This window comes from Ailuropoda melanoleuca, chromosome 12 (assembly GCF_002007445.2).
Source record: "Ailuropoda melanoleuca isolate Jingjing chromosome 12, ASM200744v2, whole genome shotgun sequence".
NCBI lineage: Eukaryota > Metazoa > Chordata > Mammalia > Carnivora > Ursidae > Ailuropoda > Ailuropoda melanoleuca.
In genome coordinates, this window is record NC_048229.1 from 38350321 (window position 1) to 38372020 (window position 21700).

The 21700-nt window shown below is 37.2% G+C and overlaps 1 protein-coding gene across 7 annotated transcripts in view; it reads right to left on the reverse strand.

Moving 5' to 3' along the window:
* Positions 1 to 4306: 4306 nt before the first annotated feature.
* Positions 4307 to 21700, reverse strand: part of ZNF569 (zinc finger protein 569) — a 50087-nt gene continuing 32693 nt past the window's right edge. For 6 of the 7 annotated variants that reach the window (XM_034638277.1, XM_034638278.1, XM_034638276.1 and 3 more), the window contains exons 4-6: positions 15510 to 15636; positions 15104 to 15199; positions 4308 to 8318 (exon numbers count right to left, since the gene is read on the reverse strand). In XM_034638277.1, the coding sequence (XP_034494168.1) occupies positions 6493 to 8318; positions 15104 to 15199; positions 15510 to 15636 (2049 nt within the window). In that variant the 3' untranslated portion in view covers positions 4308 to 6492. Of the gene's footprint in view, positions 8319 to 15103; positions 15200 to 15509; positions 15637 to 21700 lie in introns of all 7 variants that reach the window. The other variant, XM_034638280.1, reaches the window with a different exon arrangement.

Here is a 21700-nt window from a genome sequence, read left to right on the forward strand (position 1 = left end):
GATCATAACATTGTAGTATAGCTTGGAATCCGGCATTGTGATGCCCCCAGCTTTGTTTTTCCTTTTCGACAATTCCTTGGCGATTCGAGGACTTTTCTGGTTCCACACAAATTTAAGGACTATTTGTTCCAGTTCTTTGAAAAATGTCATTGGTATTTTGATCGGGATGGAATTGAAAGTGTAGGTCTCTTTAAAATATACCATATGGCAGTGTTAACCACAGTCATCATGAGTTACATTACATCCCTAGTACTTATTTATCTAAAACTGGAAGTTTGTACCTTTTTGCCACCTTTATTCAACTCCCCCTCCCACTGCCTCCGGTAACCATAAAACTGATCTTTTTCTGAGTCAGTTTTTTGTTTTTATTTTTTAGATTCCACATATAAGTGAGATCATGTGGTATTTGTCTTTCTCATTTGACTTACTTCACCTAGCATAATGCCCTCAAGGTCCATCCACATTGTCGCAAATGGCAGGATTTCCTTTTTTATGGTTGAATATTCCATTGTGTGTATGTGTGCACATGCCACAAATTCTTTATCCATTCATCCATTGATAGACGCTTAGCTTGCTCCCTTATCTTAGCTATTGTAGATGATCTTGCTGTGAACATGAAAATGCAGATACCTTTTTAACATAGTGTTTTTGTTTCCTTTGGCTATATTCCCAGAGATACAAATGCTGGATTATATGGTAGTTTTTTTGTTTGCTTGCTTGTTTGAGGAATCTCCATACTATTTTCCATAGTGGCTTGCACCAATTTACATTACCACCAACAATGCACAAGTGCTCCCCTTTTTCCACATCCTTGCAAGCATTTCTCTTTTGTCTTTTTGATGATAGCAATTTTTACAGGAGTGAAGTGTTAGTTCATTGTGGTTTTGATTTGCATTTCTTTAGTTACTCATGATGCTGAACATCTTTTCAAGTAACTGTTGTATATCTATATATCTTCTGCTCAAGAGATTCAAGTCTTAAAACAACTCAGCTTGGTTGTGGCTCTGGTCATTTTAATTAAAGGAAAAAAGAAATAATCAGCTTTTCACCCTCCTCTTTATCAGAGCCCAATGAACTGAATTTCTACTCCCATCCAACAAGCTCTAGCAACAAGGTGGGACTAGTTATCGCTGTTTCCTCTCCATTCTTCACACCCTGTTTTAGCTGGGCTGAATGGGAAATTGAATTTCCAACCTTTTTCCTTGGAAATAGGGTGGGTATCAGTTCTCCACTTTTGCTTGAGTTGAGTCGGTGGGGCTCAGCAGGGAGCTGAATATGCACTCCCACCTGGACCCTCAAGCTATGCCCAAACAGGGTGACTGACTGCAAAAAGAGGTTAAATAGGATCGAGAGTCTCAGAGCACAGCACACAAGATGTCCATGATAGAAATGAAAATGATTCATCATATCAAAAACAGGAAAATCTCAAACTTAAATAAGAAGACAATCAAAAGACATCAACACCAAGGTGACTGGAGTTATCTGGCAAGGAATTTAAAGCAACCATCATAAAAGTGCTTCAGTGGAAAAATATGTACCTACTTAAGCCAAATGAAAAAAAAAAACTCAACAGGGAAAAACATCAGGAACATGAAATATTTTGAAATGAAAAATACAGTAAAGAAAACAAAAGACTCAGTGGACGTGCTTAATAGCAGAATGGAGAATACAGAGGAAATTATCAGCGAAATTGGAGGTAGAACAAGATAAATTTCCCATTATGAACAAGAGAGAGGGAAAATATGCTAAGTCTTACAAGGGAAGGATAAAGTTTGAGGCTGAAAAATCTCACAACCCTGAGATCATAACCTGAGCCAAAATCAAGAGTCAGACACTTAACCGAGTCACCAAGGTGCCCCTATAAAATATTCTTGATATGACAAGATTATAGAAGAGATTACTGCTTGCCAAAGATTAGGAGTGGGAAGCAGGGGGAGGAAGGGGTTAAGGGTGTGACAACAAAGGGATAGAACAAGGGATCTTTGTGATGGTGGAAGTTCTGTGTGTTGATTGTGGTAGTTCTGTGTGTTGATTGTGGTGGCAGAGAAATCTACACAAGATAAAACCATATATAGAACTACATGGACACATTCAAAAGAATAATGGCAGAAAATTCCCCAACTGTGACAATAAATATAAGTCTACAGATTCAAGAAGCCAAACAAACTCTAAACAGTGTAAGTCCAAAGAAATTCATGCCAAGATACATGATAATCAAACTTAAGAATACTTACTAAAGACTAGAAACAATTCTTGAAAGCAGCTAGGGAGAAACAACACGTTACCTATAGAGGAATGGTCCAAATCAGTTTTTTTTTATTTTTATTTTATTTTATTTATTTATTTATGTATTTATTTGACAGAGAGAGAGAGAGCACAAGTAGAGGAAGCAGCAGGCAGAGGGAGAGGCAGAAGCAGAAGCAGGCTTCCCACTGGGCAGGGCTTGATCCCAGGACCCTGGGATCATGACCTGAGCTGAAGGCAGCCGCTTAATGACTGAGCCACCCAGACTCCTCCAAATGAGAGTTCTTAGCAGAAAACCTGAAGGCCAAAATGAAGTGGCACCTTTTTCAAGTGCTGAAAGATTGGTCAACCAGAATTTTCCATCAGCAAGAAATAGACTTTAGGAATGAAGGTGAAATGAAAACCTACTCAGATGATGGAAAACTAAGATAATTTGTTGCCAGGAGACCTACACTAAAAGAGTGGCTAAAGGAAGTTCTTTCAGCAGATAAAAAAAAAATGAAGGAAACATGGAACATGTGGAATGAGGAAAGAACAAAAAGTAAGTGAAGATATGGGTACATTTAATAGACTGTCTTTCTCCTATGGAGCTTCCTAAACTATGCTAGATGGTTAAAGTTTTTAAATGGCAATACTGTCTCATATAGTTCTTAAGGTATATAGAAGAAATACTTGATACAATTATATAATAAAGTGAGGGGAAATTAAAGAATCTCAGTTGAGATAAGGTTTTGAACTGGTTAAATGATGACACAAGTAGACTATGGATGTTATATATGTATGATGTAATACCTAGAACTACTAAAAAATCCATAGAGATACACTCAAGAACTCTAAAGTAGAATTTTTAAAAATGCTAAAGTAACCCACAGTAATGCATGAAAAGGACAGAGAACAAAATAGAGGGAACAAAACAACCAATAAAATGGCAGATGAATGTTCATAGCAGGTCTGTGTACTAACCAAAAATTGGTACTAACCAATGTATTTCAAAGGCTCAATGGTTAGAGAAACCATGGTATATTCCATACCATGGAAAAATACTGAGAAACTTAAAAAACAAAAATTATTGTATCTGGAACAATGGGGATTGATTTATCTCAAGGGAATCATGTTGAATGAAAAACAATATTCTCAGGTTATATAGTATATGATTCTATTTATTAAGATTTTATTTATTTGAGAAGAGGAAGAGAGGGATGGAGGGGCAAAGAGTGTCAAGCAGACTCTGCGCTCTCAGCACAGAGCCTGATGTGTGATTCAATCTCATGTCCCTGAGATCATGACCTGAGCCAGATGCTTAACTGACTGAGCCACCCAGGCACCCGATTCCATTTAGAAAGCGTTAAAAAAAAAAAAAAGCAAGGCACGCAGGGGGGGAGGGGAAGAGGGAGAGGGAGAGAGACTCCCAGGCAGGCTCCATGCCCAGTGCGGAGCCTGATGCAGGGCTTGATCTCACACTCCTGGGATCATAACCTGAGCCAAAATCAAGAGTCACTTAACCAACTGAGCCACCCAGGTACCCCTATAAAACATTCCTGATGTAACAAGATTATAGAAGAGATTATTGCTTGCCAAAGATTAGGAGTGGGAAGGAGGGGGGAGGAAGGGGTTAAGGGTGAGGGATCTTTGTGGTGGTGGAAGTTCTATATGTTGATTGTGGTGGCAGTTAATCTACACACGATAAAACCATATAGAACTACATGGACACATACACAAGCGTGTGCAGAACGACTGAAATCTGGTAACATACAGATTGCACGAATGTCGAATTTGATATTGTACTTTAATTATGTAAAATGTTAATATTAGGGGAAATGATGTAGGATACACAAACAGTACTGCAGGGTATTATTTCTGAAACCTCCTATAAATCTATAATTATTTCTAAATAAAAAGATCTTTTTAAGAAAAAAGATTTTTTATTTGAGAGAGAGTGGGTGGAGGGGCAGAGGGAGAATCTCAAGCAGACTCCAAGCTGAGCACAGAACCTGTTGCAGGGCTCAATCCCAGGACCCAGAGATCATGACCTGAGCTGAAACCAAGAGTCTGACACTCAACCAACTGCACCACCCAGGTGCCCCAATAAAAACATCTTTTGAAAGTCCCAGTAGAAAACAGACAAAATATATGAAAGAGGTATTCACAGAAAAGGAAATGCAAGTTCCATAAATATTTGGGAGGTCTAAATACAAAACGTTTTAGGTGTGGTACAGGGAAGTGAGCTTTCATAGCCACTGGGCACATATCTCACACATCTAAAAACACCAGCATCTGCGCCCTCATTTAAGAATTCAGAAACCAAATAAAGCTTTGTTGAGATATGTTAAAGTTCCTTCTCTGATGCACACATATTTTGGCTTGACATTGTCAGAACATCATGTTTTATAGTATGTATGAATGGTCTCTCTTCAATCTGAAACCAAGCCAAATGTAGGTGATTTTTTTTCCAGATGGAGAGCCAATTACCTCCACAAATGACGATTTCTTTTGTTTCTTCACTGCTTTCAACTAGAGAATTTGTGTTTGAAATAAAAATAAAAAATTATAAATTTGCATCAAGTAAATGCTATGTATGTACTGCTGGTTTTTATTATCTGAATTAACATTGTGAAAAGAGGGTAAGCAAAGTATCATCTTAATTTGGTTTGTGTGTTAGTAAAGATAATTTTCTATAAATGTTAGTATTTGATCATAATCCATTTTTAAGTTGTTTCTGTAGGTCTTGTCCTTCACCCATTTAAATCTTATTTTAGAGAAACAGGAAAAAAAGGCAAGAAAGAATACAAAAGATAGCAACATAATCTTAACAACCAGATTTGTTACCATTATATTGGCTTTCATTCTTTTATTAAAGAAATGTTACAGATAAATATAACAATTCCATTTAAATGCCTCCCACTTCCTGAAAGGCAACCAATGTCATAAATGGATCTACGACCAATACACAGTACTGTTTTTTGCATTATTTTATTAAACTTATACAAATGTTACATCTTTTCATTGCACATTTTTCTCTCTCAATATTTGTGTGTGATCTACGTAACTATATGTCAAATTTGTACCTTTTCTCTAAATACATATTCTATCATAGCAATAATTACATGGTATTAATCTGTCCTTCTACTAATGAGAATTTGTTATGTCCAATTTAGTGTAATACAAAACACGAACACAGAGATGTGTATCTTCGTGCCTGTATCTGTGTGCCTCTGAAGGCAATACACCAAAATAGAAACAACTATTTCATATTTATGTGTTCTTAGAGTGATCCAGTTATTCTAAAGTAATAAATCTATTTCATTTTCATCATAGTTTTAGAATTTTGCTTTTTATATTCTGGTCTTCAGTCCATCTGGATTTTATTTTTGTATATGGTATAAAGTAGAGAGATACCATTTTTTTGTTCATATGACTCTTCCATTTATTGAATCAGCCATTCTTTCTCCAATGACTTCAATAGCAATACCATACACAAAATTTCCATATCTCCTTTCTTCAATCCTTGTTTTGTTTCCACTGATTTATTTACTTATCAAGGACACATTGTTTAGACACCAGTTTTAAATATGTGGTCCTATCTAGTAGACTGTTTCTTCTGTTTTTCACTTGTTTCAGCTATTTGTGGTCCTTTATATTCTCATATATAATATTAAGTCAGTTTGTGAAATTCTTAAAATTTAGTGAAAACTCTGAATGGAAGTACCTTGGAGATTTATGAATTTATATTTTTGAAAATGTGTTTTCAGACAGTTATTTTTCTCAAAATTTCAGTTCCTATTTTGTGCCCTTCAAAATGATTTGTAACTTATTTATATATGTGTGTGTCTTGTAGTTACTGCTGTGTTTTTCCTTAGACATTTTATATCAACACATTTTTAAATGAACTATTTCTTGTGTAAGACGATCTTTTTATGGTTTCTTCCCCCCCCCCATCTTGCTTAATACATTGGCTAGCATAGGAGCTCAGCTATAATGCTGATATGCTGGTAGCAGATATCTTGTTTCATATTTTAATAAGGATGCTGAATAAATATCAGTAGAGGTCTATGAAGGTTTTTGATATTCAGTTTATTCGTTACACAACTTGTCATGTTGTGTAAGAATTCCCATGTTTCACAATTTTGTGACTTCTTCAAAAGGCTTTCCACATTCATAGTTTTCTGCTCTAGAACCAATTATGTAATATGAAAGGAGGTGCTAATTCTGAAGGCCTTTCCATCTTTACAATATTCAGTGTTTCTATTTCTACTGAGTATGAATTCTCTGGTGTCTAACAAGGTGTGACTTTTGGCTAAAAGCCTTACCACACTCATTACAATGATAAGGCTTCTCACCTGTATGTTTTCTCATATGAAGTGTAAGAGATGAGATTTGAGAGAAGGCTTTTCCACATTTACTACAGTCAAAGGGTTTCTCACCTGTATGACCTCGTATATGTATAGTAAGGGATGAGCTCTGGGAGAAGGCTTTTCCACATTTATTACATTCATAGGGTTTCTCACCTGTATGACCTCTCATATGCACAATAAGAGAAGTTCTCTGAGAGAAAGCTTTTCCACATTCATTACATACGTAGGGCTTCTCACCAGTATGACTTCTCATATGTAAATTGAGCAGTGAGCACTGAGAGAAGGCTTTCCCACATTTATCACATTCATAAGGCTTTTCTCCTGTGTGACTTCTCAGATGAAGAGTAAGGGATGCAATCTGAGAAAAGGCTTTACCACATTCATTACAATCATAAGGCTTCTCTCCAGTGTGAACTTTCTGATGTGTAATAAAGTTTTGCTTCTGGCTGAAGGCTTTACCACATTCATTACATTCATAGGGCTTCTCTCCAGAATGAATTTTTTCATGGGCAATGAGATTTGATTTCTGGCTAAAGGCTTTGCCACATTCCTTACATATGTAGGGTTTTTCTCCAGTGTGAATTCTCTGGTGTCTAACAAGATTTGACATCTGAATGAAAGCTTTCCCACATTCATTACATTCATAAGGTTTCTCTCTAGTATGAATCTTCTGGTGTGTGATGAAGTTTTTCTTGTGGCTGAAGGCTTTTCTACATTCCTTACATTCATAAGGTTTTTCACCAGTATGACTTCTCATATGTACAGTAAGGGCTGAACTTTGAGAGAAGGATTTTCCACATTCATTACATTCATAGGGTTTCTCGCCTGTATGAATTCTTACATGTATAATAAGCATGGAAAACTGAGAGAACGCTTTTCCACATTTATCACATTTATAAGGTTTTTCTCCTGTATGACTTCTCATATGAAGAGCAAGGGATGCAATTCGAGGGAAGGCTTTACCACATTCATTACATGCATAAGGTTTCTCCCCAGTATGAACTTTCTGATGTGCAGTGAGGCTTTGCTTCTGGCTGAATGCTTTCCCACACTCATTACATTCAAACGGTTTCTCTCCAGTATGAATTTTTTCATGATCAATGAGATTTGATTTCTGGCTGAAGGATTTCCCACATTCCTTACATGCATAGGGTTTCTCCCCAGTATGAATTCTTTGATGTCTAATGAGATTTGACATTTTAATGAAAGCTTTCCCACATTCATTACATTCATAAGACTGTTCCCTACTATGGATTTTATGATGTTTAATGAGTTTTTCCTTGTGGCTGAAAGCTTTCCTACATTTTTTACATTCATAAGGTTTCTCTCCAGTATGAATTCTCAGGTGTCTGATGAGGTCCAAGGTTTGACTAAATCCTTTCCCACAATGATTACACTTAAAGGGGGTTACCACAAGGTACGACGGATTAATGCAAAATGATTTCATAGGTTCATTATAATCAGAATGTGCCTTTCTTATAAGGATTCTATTATTATTATGACAGTCAAAATTATTATGTTCTAAACACTTTTCAAACAAGTCATATTCATAGAGATTGTGACCGGAAGGAAAAAAGTCCAAGTTAAGAGGAAATGCATTTGCAAATTTCTTATGACATTCATTGACTTTTTCTTCAGTCAGTGTTTTTGTGAATTTATCTTCAAATTGTGTCAAAAGTCTGTCCTGGATTTTCTGATGCTCATCAGTTCCCCACATTTCTCCTAAAACAGATTGCAAATAAATATCACTTGAAAATTTTCCAATATTGTAAAATGAAGAAAATTTCAGAAAATATGCTTTCATGGGATGGATTCTTGGCTTAAGGTTTAGTTTTCCATTATAAAGTAAATCTCATGTGCATAGATCTCCTATTTTCTAAGCTTTAGGAGATACCAGGAAAAATATGAATGAGTAGAGGAAGACAGGAATACAAATAGCTTTGACTGTGTTTAAAAATGGGATCTGAAACAAAACAGATGAACTGCTGGGTTAATAAAAGGGAGAATGCAGAATGTACAAATAAAGTAAGTAATCTCTCAAGAGAGATTCACGTGGGAATTTGAACATTTGAACATTTCCTTTCATGATGCAAGATGTTATAAAAGGAAAAAGAAGAGAATTTCTAATTTTTTTATGTGAAACATAACATTAATACCAAAACCTGAAAGATAACAACCAAAAGAGCAAATTACACACCAATTTTACTTATGAATATCAGTGTAAAAATTCTACCTATCAAAATAACCCAGAAGGGAAAAAAAGTGACCTAGAGCACATTAAATATAAGCTACATCATACCTGAGTAGGATTTTTTTTTTTTTACAAAAGTATGTTTCACTATTAGAAAATCTACTTCTATAAGCAAATATATTAAAAGGTCAAAGTAAAAAATCAAGTAATCATTTTCAAAGATACTTTAAAAATGATAAAACTAAACATCAATTTTCCATAAAGAAACCTTCAAAAGATGGGAATAGTCAACTTGAGAAAAAGTACAGTGCAACTTAAACAATATTTAATACGAAAGATCCACACACCCCTGGGCAAAAAAAAAGAAAATTCCAAAGCAATGACATAATAATAAGTACTATCACCACTATTATTATGGTACTGCATAGTGCATTAAGAGAAAGAAATCGGAGGTAGAAAAACTTGGAAGGGAAGGATAAGATTAACATTTTTGTCAACAATAAAACAATTTACCTGCAAAATCAAAAGTGAAAAATTATTATAAAAAAGATAAAGATGTCATTAAATTTACTATATATCAAGAAATTAAGTTTCAATAACATTGATATATACAAACAACTATTTAGAAAATGTAACAGAAGACTATACTTACAGTCACAAGAAAAAATATGAAAAATATGGGAATTTAATTAAGTAATGTCCGAAGATTTTCAGAAAACTAAAACGCACACAGAGACTTAACCAAATGGAAAGGTGCTACAGGTTGAATTGTGTATACTGCAAAAAAGATTTGTTGACTCTCTCTCTGATTTCACCCCCTTCAGGCTTCCCTCCTTCCCCTATGATCATCTGTGCTATTCCTTATGAGTGAAAGCATATAATTGTCTTTCTCTGCTAACTGAACATAAAAAAAAAAAGAGATATATTGAAATCCTAATTTCCAGTACCTTAGAATGTGAAGTTATTTGGAAAAAGGGTCACTGCAGATGCAATTAATTAAAATGAAGTCATACCGGAGTAGGATTACTCATAATCTGACTGGTGTTCTTATAGAAACGATGCAGTGTGAACAGAGAAAAACACAGGGAGAACACCATGTGAAAATTAAGACATAGACTGGCATTAAGCTATCACAAGCCAAGGAATGTCTACAGCTACTAGAAGCTGAAAGAGGGAAAGAAGGGTCCTTCTCTACAGGTTTCAGAGGGAGCATGGCCTGCCAACACCTTGACTTAGTATTTCTAGCCTCCAGAACTCTGAGAATAAATTCCTGTTATTCTAAGCCACCCAGTTTGTGGAACTTTGTTACAGCAGCCCTAGGAAACTAAGAAAAAAGGTATGTCATATTGCTGTAAAAGAACATTCACAGCAAAATGACATTTATTCACAAGCTAACCTATCAAAGTAATTTCAATAAAAATGTCTAAAAATACAGGTAACAGCTCAAAGGAAAATGATGCTAAGGACTGCCACCTTAGGAAATGTGTAAGAGAAAAGCTACTACTTTTCAATATGTGTCCTTTTGTACTTTAGAGATTTTATATTATAAGCATGCATTATGTATTTTTTTTTAAAGATTTTTATTTATTTGAGAGAGCGAGAGAGAGAACACAAGCAAGGGGAGTGTCAGAGGGAGAAGCAGGCTTCCCGCCAAGCAGGGAGCCCGATGCGGGGCTCGATACCAGGACCCTGGGATCGTGACCTGAGCCAAAGGCAGATGCTTAACGGCTGAGCCACCCAGGTGCCCCTGTATTATGTATTTTAAAAAGTAAATAAAATTGTTCTGAATACCGCAGTAATAAAGTGAGAATAAACAATGGGGAGGTAAAAATTGGATCAAAGAGTTGGAACATAAAACTGGAAAAGCCTACTTAGTGTGACTGGATAGGGAGTAAGTACTGTGAGCAGAAGGGAAAACAGAGGGAGAAATTGAGCTTAAATATTGTATAATAAATACATGAATTTGTTTCATCCCACCCAAAATCACACCAATGTGAGATAAAGAAAAATGCATAAACTAACAAAGACTACCTAAGAGGAGATGAAGATCACTCTTAAGAAATGGAAGCAGAAATGCCATCAGGTCAGGGACATGAGGCAGAGGATACAAAATAAAGGAACTGGCTCAAGCACAGAATAAGTGCAAGCCCATATACTGAAGGATAACATTCAGTTCCCTGTTGCTGCTTAGCTCCAAGATTGGAAAATGGAGATTTTTCTCCGTCTCTGCCAGAGTGATAATAAAGGAAGGGAAAATTCCTGTGCAACTGTAAAGCAGGTAAAAGTTAGAGACTTGGTTGCAGATTACAAATGTAGAAATGAAGGCAGAATACTAACCTTTTGGATCACTTAGGGAAAAAAGAGAAGTTCCATTAAGCAAATGATGTTGAAGAAGGTAAGATTAGGTTGCCAAAGTACCGTCCATATAGAAATGAAAAAGAATTCCAAGGGCAAGACCAAAATATCAGATGTGACACAAGACTCCATGTTCTAAGATGGTGGAATGGAAAAGCAGCTAATCACTTTTCCTCTCTACAAACAATGGGAGTGAATTCTCATTGATTCTTGAATGATCTTAGGGGTGGCTGCAACCCCAATTATAATAAATGAGTTAGTGTTGACAAATACAGTGATGGCTGGAACAGGGGAAAAAGGATTCTAAAAGACAGCTGTTCATGCTGATCTTGGGCAGAACAAGCAGCTGACAGCGTCAAAATGGGTATCACACCTTGAAGGGCAGAATTAATTATCCCATGATTAATTACAACAGTGAAATTTGGGAGTGTAGACTGGTTACAGGAGACTTATCCCAACATATCCCAGCCAGAACTGAACAAGGAAGCACTGTACATTTACTTTTTTAGGAAGAAGTCTGTTGGGGTGAGAGTGTAAGATTCAGTGTTATGAGAAAGCTTGCAGCTGCAGTTCCTTTTTGGATGAGGGAAAATAAAGCCTAAACATACTTTTATACATAAAACCACGTAGAATAAAGGGCTTCAACATGAAGAACAGATGCATTCATATACATCAAGAATTAGTAAACTTTTTCTTAAAGTGTCAGTAAATATTTTAGGCTTTGTGGGTCACACAATCTTCAATGCAGCTATTCAACTTCACCATTATGTGAAGGCAATCATACACAAGATGTAAATGACTGGGTGTGGCTATGTTTTAATGAAACTTTATTTTCAAAAATAAGTGGCAGGCCTACAAACCATAGTTTGCTGATGATCCCTGTCTAAATCAGAGTACTCATTTTCTTTCCCTAACATTACCCTTTTTTAAAAAAGCAAGTCAAGGAAGAACTAACCTACTACTAAAAATGAGAAGGTGCTGAAATCAGATCTATAAAAAGTATTACAAGAGAAAAAACATAAAAGAAACATGATATAAAGAGAGGCAAAAGGCACCAGCTATAACAATTATGGCACACAGTAAGTGAAAATGTTGACTCTTTCATGAATGGAAAAGCTTAATGAAAATAAATCTATAAATCAAGAGCTCAAAATGCAAACATAAATAAATGAAGAAACAGGGATAGGGAAAAAAATAAATGGCAGAACCAAGGAAAGAAATGGAAGAGAAAAATAAAACCAAGCAAAAAGAAAGAATACCATGCAAGTTGTGGGGAAAAGAGACTAGACAGTACTTTTAGTATTGAAATTATGGTATGGTAACCTCACACTGGTAAAATGGTAAAACAAATTTTGATGCATCACTGGGCATAAATCTCCAAGAACACCACAATACTCTCCACCAAACACACCTGAGTACCATACACTAAAAATGAATAAAACAAAAATAAGTAAGTAATAGCCAAAATCAGGTCTGCAAGAGGGACTTAGAAAGCAAGCTAGAAGATGAATCTGACTTGACTACCCAGGCAAATGAAAGCCCTATTAATTGAAGCATAAGCCTCAGGCCAGGAATAAGGAAAAGAAGATCAACTGAGGTTCCTACAAAAAGCCAGAACATTCAAAGAATAGTCAACTGGTCTTCACTTGGTAAAGCTGTTGGCACCTACAAGAATCACATGTGAATCATCTTCAGAAGAATACAGCCCCAATTCAGGACAATAAGATTATTGCAAAAAGGTTTAAAAATGCTGAATTCATAATCAGCAGTCATCAAACATGAAGAATAAAGTACAATAAGCAAATCATCAAAACAAGATATTTAACCCTGACGACTTAAAATATTAGAACTGTCAGATACAAAAAACAGAAGAGCTACGTAGAATGTTTTTAAAGAAGCAAAGGACAAAAAACACAAACAAGAAATAAGCCACAGAAATCAATAAAAAGGGCCAGAAAGACATAGGGGGAAAAGCCCAAAAAAAAAAAAAAAAAAGAAAGGAATTTCTAAAAATACAAAATGAGATAAAAGATGAATAAACACAGCTGAAGAGAGAATGAGTAAATCTGAAGATATATCTGAGGTAATTACTGAGAAGTCAACATAGAGATAAAGGCAGGCAGAAAATAGTAAAGGAAATGAAAAAAAATATATGGAGAAAAAAGATCTAGCCTCTATCTTTAGGAATCCCAGAAGGAGAGTGCAGAGAGAATGAACGAAAGCCAATATCTGATGATGTTGGCTAAGAAATATTCAGTTAATGAGACAAAAATAACAGAACACTACGGGAAATTTTATACCAACAGATTGGAAAATACAGAGGAAACAAGTTGTTAAATACAAAAGACTACCCTGGAAAATCAGTATACGGTAAACCTTTACAGATACAGAGCAAACTTAAATATTTACAGAAATTATGTTGTTCAACTCTGTAAAAATTAATTTGAAAACCAGAATTAAGTGGGTAATTTTCTAGAACAATATAACCTATTACCAAAAACTAATGCCAAAAGAGACAAAACATCTACATAGAACAGTTACAAAGTAACAATGGATAAAAGCTGTCAAGAGCACTTTCCCTCAATAATCCACAAGGGCCAAGTAGGTGAACAAGTAAAATAAACCAAAATTTTAAGGGAGTTACGAGCTATTATAAGTATTCCAGAACAAAAAGAAATGGTTTTAAATTCTATTTATGAAAACAGCATAACAATGAACTCAAAGCCTGAAAAATTTGGAACAATTTTTAAATTCACGGCAAAAATGTGAGGATAAGTAATTACTAAGAAGTATGTAGACATAATTCACCTATATACATAAAGGAAAAAATCATAGGATAATCTCTCATAAGAGATTATTTTAACTAACTGAATAGTAAAAAAAAAAAAAAAACTTAAAAGTGGCAAAAAGTACTTCAAAGAGAAATGTCCAACTGTGAAAAAATACCAGAAAAACATACAACCGATAAAAGGCTAATCATGTCAATATATTCACACAGATTAAGAATTTAACAGAAAAAGGGGGAAACGACATAAGCTGTTTATAAAGAAAGAAACACGGAGTTAAACATATGAAACATATGTTTCATCCTTGACTTCACTCACAATAAAGGAAATACAAATTCAAACTAAGATGAATTGTTTTTCACCTATCAAATTGGGAAAGTTTTTAAAAATGCTAAGACTATGTTGGCAGAAATCACTGGTAGAAATAAAAATGTTGTAGTTTCTTTGGAGCGCAAAAAAAGACTTGGCAATATCTACCAAATTAGAAATACATGTATATACATATATATACATTTCGTCTATATGTGTATGCACGTATATATGTATATGCGTGTGTATAAATACATGTGCAGATAATTGTTTGCACAAATACATGATAAATGTAGCAGAAAATGGAAGCTAACAGAAAAGTATCACTGACTTTAAAAGTTTACTGAGTAAAACAGCTATAGCCATTACTGAGTATGAGAGCAAAAGTTGGAAAATACAGTTGAAATGTGACTACAAGTACAAAATAAAATGCTAAGGCATTTACAATGGAAGGAAGAAGAGAAAGTCTTCAAACATAAACATCAACAGTTTATTTGAACAACTGGTTATGTGAATATTTGAATGCAAAAGGAAAGGATCCTATATAACAAGGTGGGCAGAGAGACTGAAGATGCTAATAGAATGATTGTCAAACAAAGTAAAGCTGAAAATGAATTAGGCAATGTTGGTATCTGGCACACAGGTAAAAAGGTCAACTAGTCCTTTAAGTTCTGTGGAAAGAAGAATGTTTTCTACAAAAGACATCTTAGGTTAATAAATTATTCACACAAATTATCACTTAAAAGTTTACAGTCTTTAGGAAAATATCTTTCAAGAACATTTCAGAGGGGTCAATTAGTCAAGGATTAACCAACCATTCAAGAGTCCTGGCCCCTCCTCACCCATCTGTTCCCTCCCTAACTAACCTGGACAGTGTCTCCTTAACACTTCTTCCTCCACCACCCAAGGTTCTTCTTCTTGCTCCAGCTTGAAAATCACATCAGGTTTGGTGAATGGACAGCCTGTCAAAGGGACGTAACATAAGATTTGAGCATAAATACCAGGAACAAAAAAATCATTCAAGAATTGACACTGGCCCAGGGAAACCAGGCTTTCTGAAAGACAGGACATGGTTTGTGGGGATGCTGCCTCTGAAACATAAGAAAGGATGACCTTTTGTTGTGAAAGCCACAGCACGCACATTCATGTGAGCAAAGGCACCTAAAGGCCAAACTCACTCCAACATTTAAAGGTTCCACACGTTTCAGAAATTTTGGGGGAAAAAAGGTACTTTACTCCCAGAATTTGAGTCATACAAGAAACTACCCTTACCCACTGTGATTAAGTTGTTATAGTTTTCTAGCATCACATTCCGGTACAGGTTCCTTTGAGCAGGATCCAACTGCTGCCACTCTTCCTGGGTGAAGTCAATAGCCACATCTTTGAATGTCACTGTTCCCTGTAACAACATACTCCTACTCAATCTGAAGTCATCCATTTTAAATGATGTGGGCAAAACATACTGAACCATGTTCTCATAGTATCCAAAGGTAAGAGGTTATTTAAAAATTTAGGTGGTTTTGTTATTTTCTAAAAAAAAAAAAACCAATATATTAGCAACATTTGGTCAGTTTATGTTCATTCACAGAATCAGCAAGCATGTATCTTTAATACCTACCATGGGTTAGAGAGATCTTGGGCACCAATTTATACTGAGCGTGGAAAAGGGAGTAATATAAAACTTTACTCAACTGGTTTCGGAACTCACTAGATGCCTGTGACTCACTGAGGCAGGAGAAAATGAAAACTGGATTTGGATGGAAGCAGAAGCAAGGAGAGAATGATATGCACAATTTGAAGTACAGTAGCAGCTGGATGTATTGTTCCTTAGATCAGGAGAAATCTAGAAAAATGAGGGACACCTGGGTGGCTCAGTTGGTTAAGTGTCTGCCTTTGGCTCGGGTCATGATCCCGGGGTCCTGGGATTGAGTCCCACATTGGGCTTCTTGCTTAGCAGGAATCCTGCTTCTCCTTCTGCCTCCCCCTGCTTGTGCATGCATGTGCTATCTTGCACACTCTCTCTCTGGCAAATAAATAAATAAAATCTTTTTAAAAATCTAGAAAAATGAGGATGTATTGTTCATAAGCCTATAATAAGTGTCTGCAGCCATGAAAATGGGATATGATGCTAACAAAGTTCACATGTGTTAAAAAAAAAAGAGGAAAACAGACAGCATCAAAGAACAGATAATTAAAAAAAAGATTAAGAAAGTTTTAAAAATGGTCTGAACCATGAGAAAACAGTATCAAGAAAGCTTTAGAATAAGTTCCAGAAATGAGATGCTGGTGACAAGTTTCATGACAACAATATGATTTGTATATAGAAATATAATGCAGTCTTCCTAGTTAAAAACTGAAATGTTCAAAAGAGTATAAACATAAGAAAAAGAAAATCTTCAACAGCAACAGAACAAAGAGATCTGTCCAAATTTCCTACACTTTGAGGAATTTCTATGACAGATGGGTTAAGATAAAAAGAAATCGCCAGGAGCTAATTCACAATCAATGTTTTTAAGAATTTATTTGTAGGTCTAAAAGGACCCTATGAGGAGTGCCTGGGTGGATCAGTTGGTTAAGTGTCTGCCTTCAGCTCAGGTCATGATCCCAGGGTTCCAGGATTGAGCCCCACATTGGCTCCCTGCTTGGCGGGGAGTCTACTTCTCTCTCTCCCTCTGCCTCTTTTCCCAGCTTGTATTCGCTCTCTCAAATAAATAAAATCTTAAAAAAAAAAATAAAAGGACCCTAAGAATATGAACATCTACTAACACAAAGGGTTCAGAGAAGGCTGTGGGATTGAAATCCTCTTTTGGAATCCTTTCTAATTAATATCAAGGCCTTTGAAATAAACTGGTTTAAGAAACCAAAGGCCATATGCCTGAATAAGACATCCCTCATTTGTTTCCCTGCCTCAACAACGATTTGGTTTCCATCTATGGACAAAAGTGCCTTTGTGGGAGCTGCTGGAGCAATGTACACTAAGAGACTAAGGAGGAGACTCGCCTCCTCATACACTGGGTAACAGGCATACAAGAGCTCAGCCCCAGGTGTGGATTCTGTAATGACCCATGAACCAACTCTACCCTCTTGGCTGTGGTCCAGGACCACTGGAAAAAACTGTCTTAGACAATCACCCACAGATAAGAGAACTTTTGTGGAAATCCAGTCCACAAAGTACCAGCATACTGCTGGGAGCAAAAAATATGAGTTTGGACTTATCACAGAGGGTAAGAGGAACAGTTTGATTTTATTCACATCACCTATCTCCCAAGGCATCACAGCTTAGGACCACGAGGGATGTTCATGGCCAGTGAACTTGTCCATGGAGGAAAGTGAGAGTGTATGAGTGAGCACTCAGTTTCCTAGCTGTGTAGAACAGTGCCAAAGTGGCTCATTTCTCTCTCACACCATCCAGAGGACTGAATTCTGAGCTGCATGACCAGAAGGTAGAATGAGACTGGGAGAATACCAGATAGGAGTCTCATAATGCCCCTCCCTCATGGGCACCCTCAAGGTTCTGCAGACCTCACCCCCACAAACCCCCACCCTGTAGCAGAGAGCCAGTCTAAACACAGGCCAGGAAGAGACCACAAACATGAGCTTTAGTGCTGTCTTTGGAAAAACAAAAAAGAGGTTGTCAGCAAGCACCCTGGTGTGCTATAGGATCAAGAGAAGGCATACAAGCTTAAATTCTCCTACAAGAGAAAGCAAGAATAGTGGGGCAAGTGTACTGAAAGAAATTCTGAGAAAACTTCAGAATCGCTAAGCAGTGCTGATGGAAGTTACTTTTCTCCTGAAGGTGGTTAACAACTGGAGGAGGTGAGAGCTACTTCAAATGCAAAGATAGCAATGCCAAACTTCAAGGAACATGAAAAAAATCAAGGAAACATGATACTGTTAAAGGGTCACAATAATCTACCAGTAACTGATCTCAAAGACATGGAAACATGTGCTTTTCCCAGTAAAGAATTCAAAACAGCTGTTTTAAGGAAACTCAAAGACCTACAGAAAAACACAGAAATATAAATTGATGATAAGAGGAAAACATACATGAATGATAAATTTCACAGAGAAATCATAAAAAAGAACCAAACAAATTCTGGAGAATATAATAAATGAAACGAAAATGCACTAAAGAGCATCAGTAGCACAACAGATTAAGCAGAAGCAAGAATCTGCGAGTTAGAAGACAGGAACTGTGGGGCACCTGGGTGGCTCAGTTGTTAAGCGTCTGCCTTCAGCTCAGGTCATGATCCCAGTGTTCTGGGACAGAGCCCCGCATTGGGCTCCCTGCTCGGCGAGAAGCCTCCCTCTCCCTCTCCCACTCCCCCTGCTTGTGTTCCCTCTCTCTCTGTCAAATAAATTAATAAAATCTTAAATAAAAATAAAAAAGAAGACAGGAACTGTAAATTATCTAGTCAGAGGAGAAAAAGACTGAAGAAATTTTATATGAATTATGGTGCATCATCAAATGAAACTATATTCACATTATGAGAATCCCAGAATGTGAAGAGTGAGAAAAAGAGCAGAAAGCCTATTTAAAAACTAATGCCTAAAAACCTCCAAACCTGGAGAGAGATTCTGATATCCAAGTTCAAAAAGCTCAAAGGTCAAACAAACTCAATTCTAAAAAAAATCTTCTTCAAGACACATTAAAATAAAACTGTCAAAAATCAAAGCCAAAAAGAATCTTAACAGCAGCAAGAGAAAAGAAGCTTGTAAATTACAGAGAATCCCCATGAGGCTAACAATAGATTTTTCAGCAGAAATCTTACAGGCCAGGAGAGAGCAGGATGATATATATTCAAAGTACCGAAGAAAAAAAACCCTGCAAACCAAGAATACACTATCCAACAAAGCTGTCCTTCAGAAATGAAGAAGAGAGAAAGACTTTCCCAACAAACAGCTGGGAACAACAAAGTGTTGAGGGAGTCATCGCCACGAGAACTACTTCCCAAGAAATGCTAAAAGAAGTTCTTCAAGCTGAAATGAGACACTAATTAGTAACATGAAGACAAAAGTATGTAACACATTGGTAGAAGTAAATATATAGATGAATTAGAAAACTTTAATGCTGCAATATGGTGGTGTGTTAAATACTTAACTCTAGTATAATGGTTAAAGGACAAGAACATCAAAGATACATCAAAAACTAATGATGCGAAGATGGCGGAGGAGTAGGGGACCCCTTTTTCAGCTGGTCCTGAGTCGAGTTGGATAGGTACCAGACCAGGCTGAACATCCACGGATTCAGCCTGAAACACAGGAAGATATATCTGGATCTCTACAAATGAACATCTCCAGCGCTGAGTATTGAGGTACGAAGCGGGGAGCCGTGAAACCGCGCACAGATATCGGAAGATAAACGGAAGGGGGAGGGAGCCACCGCGTTCAGACGCTGGGAAGTGGTAGCCACCTGCACGGGGAGTGGCCGGACTCACGGACCGGCAACTGCGAGAAAACAGACTGGGAACGTGAGCAGGGAGCGCGCGCCACCAGACTTCTCACGGACCTCCGGTGTGCTCACTGGAACCAGATTGAGACTGGGAGCTCCAGGAGCACGCCCGGGGCAGCTGACGGCTTGCAGCTGGCAGTGTTAGAAACACAAAGGACAAAAACGCGCCGGCCCTGGAAGTGAGGGCTGGGAAGCCGGGTGTGGGGCGCACATCCCGGGACGCTGCAGGGTCGAGCAGCACCAACAGTAGCAGAGTTAAAGTGGGCAGATCATCAGTGGAGAACGGGCTGCAATCCCTCTGTTCTGTGCAGAGGCTGAAATTCGGCCACTGCTGCTCTGTCTCTCAGAAAAGGCACAGCAAACCGCCAGGGAAAGCTGCTAGAGAACGTCATAGTGCAATTCGCAAATATTAGATCCAAGGATACAGTATTGAAAGCGGTCAGGGCAAAGAAATTTCTCACGCACCAAGGCAAAGGTATCAGAATTACGTCAGACCTGTCTACACAGACCTGGAATAAGAGAACGTGTTCGGCGGACATTTTATAAGCTCTTTCAGAGAAAAACATGCAGCCAAGGATCTTTTATCCAGCAAGGCTGTCATTCAGAATTGATGGAGAAATAAATCTTCCAGAATCGCCAGTCATTAACCAATTTCATAACCACGAAACCAGCTCTACACGAGATATTAAGGGGGGTACTATAAAGGTAAAAAGGCCCAAAGAGTGATACAGAACAGAAAGTCATAACCGATACAAACAAAGACGTTACTGGCAACATGGCAACATTAAAATCCTATCTCTCAGTATTCAGTCTCAATGTGAATGGCTTAAATGCTCCCATAAAACGCCACAGGGTTGCAGATTGGATAAAAGAAATGACCCATCCATTTGCTGTCTACAAGAGACTCATTTTGAACCCAAAGATACATTCAGACTGAAAGTAAGGGGATGGAGTACCATCGTTCACGAAAATGGACCTCAAAAGAAAGCTGGGGTAGCAATTCTCATCAGACAGATTGGATTTTAAACTAAAGCCTATAGTGCAGACACAGAAGGGCACTATATTATTCTTAAAGGAAGTATTCAACAAGTGGATGTGACAATTATAAATATATATGCCACCAAAAGGGGAGCAGCAAGATACACAAGCCAACTCTTAACCAGAATAAAGAGACATACAGATAAAAATACATCAATAGTAGGGGACCTCAACACCCCACTATCAGAAATAGACAAAACACCCTGGCAAAAACTAAGCAAAAAATCAAAGGCTTTGAATGCCATACTCGACGAGTTGGACCTCATGATATATATAGAACACTACACCCATGAACCAAAGAATACTCATTCTAGTCTAATGCCCATGGAACATTCTCAAGAATAGACCATGTTCTGGGACACAAAACAGGTCTCAACCAATACCAAAAGACTGATATTATTCCCTGCCTATTCTCAGACCGCAACGCCTTGAAAGTGGAACTCAACCACAAGGAAGAATTAGGAAGAAACTCAAACACTTGGAGACTAAGAACCATACTGCTCGGGAATGATTCGATAAACCAGGAAATCAAAAATCAATTTAAACAATTTTTGGAGACCAAAGAGAATGAAAACACAATGATCCAAAACCTATGGGATACTGCAAAGGCAGTCCTAAGGTGGAAATACATAGCCATCCAAGCCTCACTCAAAAGAATAGAAAAATCTAAAATGCAGTTTTTATATTCTCACCTCAAGAAGCTGGAACAGCAACAGAGGGACAGGCCTAACCCATTAACGAGGAAGCAGTTGACCAAGATTAGAGAAGAAATCAATGAATTAGAAACCAGGAGTACAGTACAGCAGATCAACCGAACTAGAAGCTGGTTCTTTGAGAGAATCAATAAAATTGACAGACAGCTGGCAAGACTTCTCCAAAAGAATAGAAAAAGGACCCAAATTGGGGCGCCTGGGTGGCACAGTGGTTAAGCGTCTGCCTTCGGCTCAGGGCATGATCCCAGCGTTCTGGGATC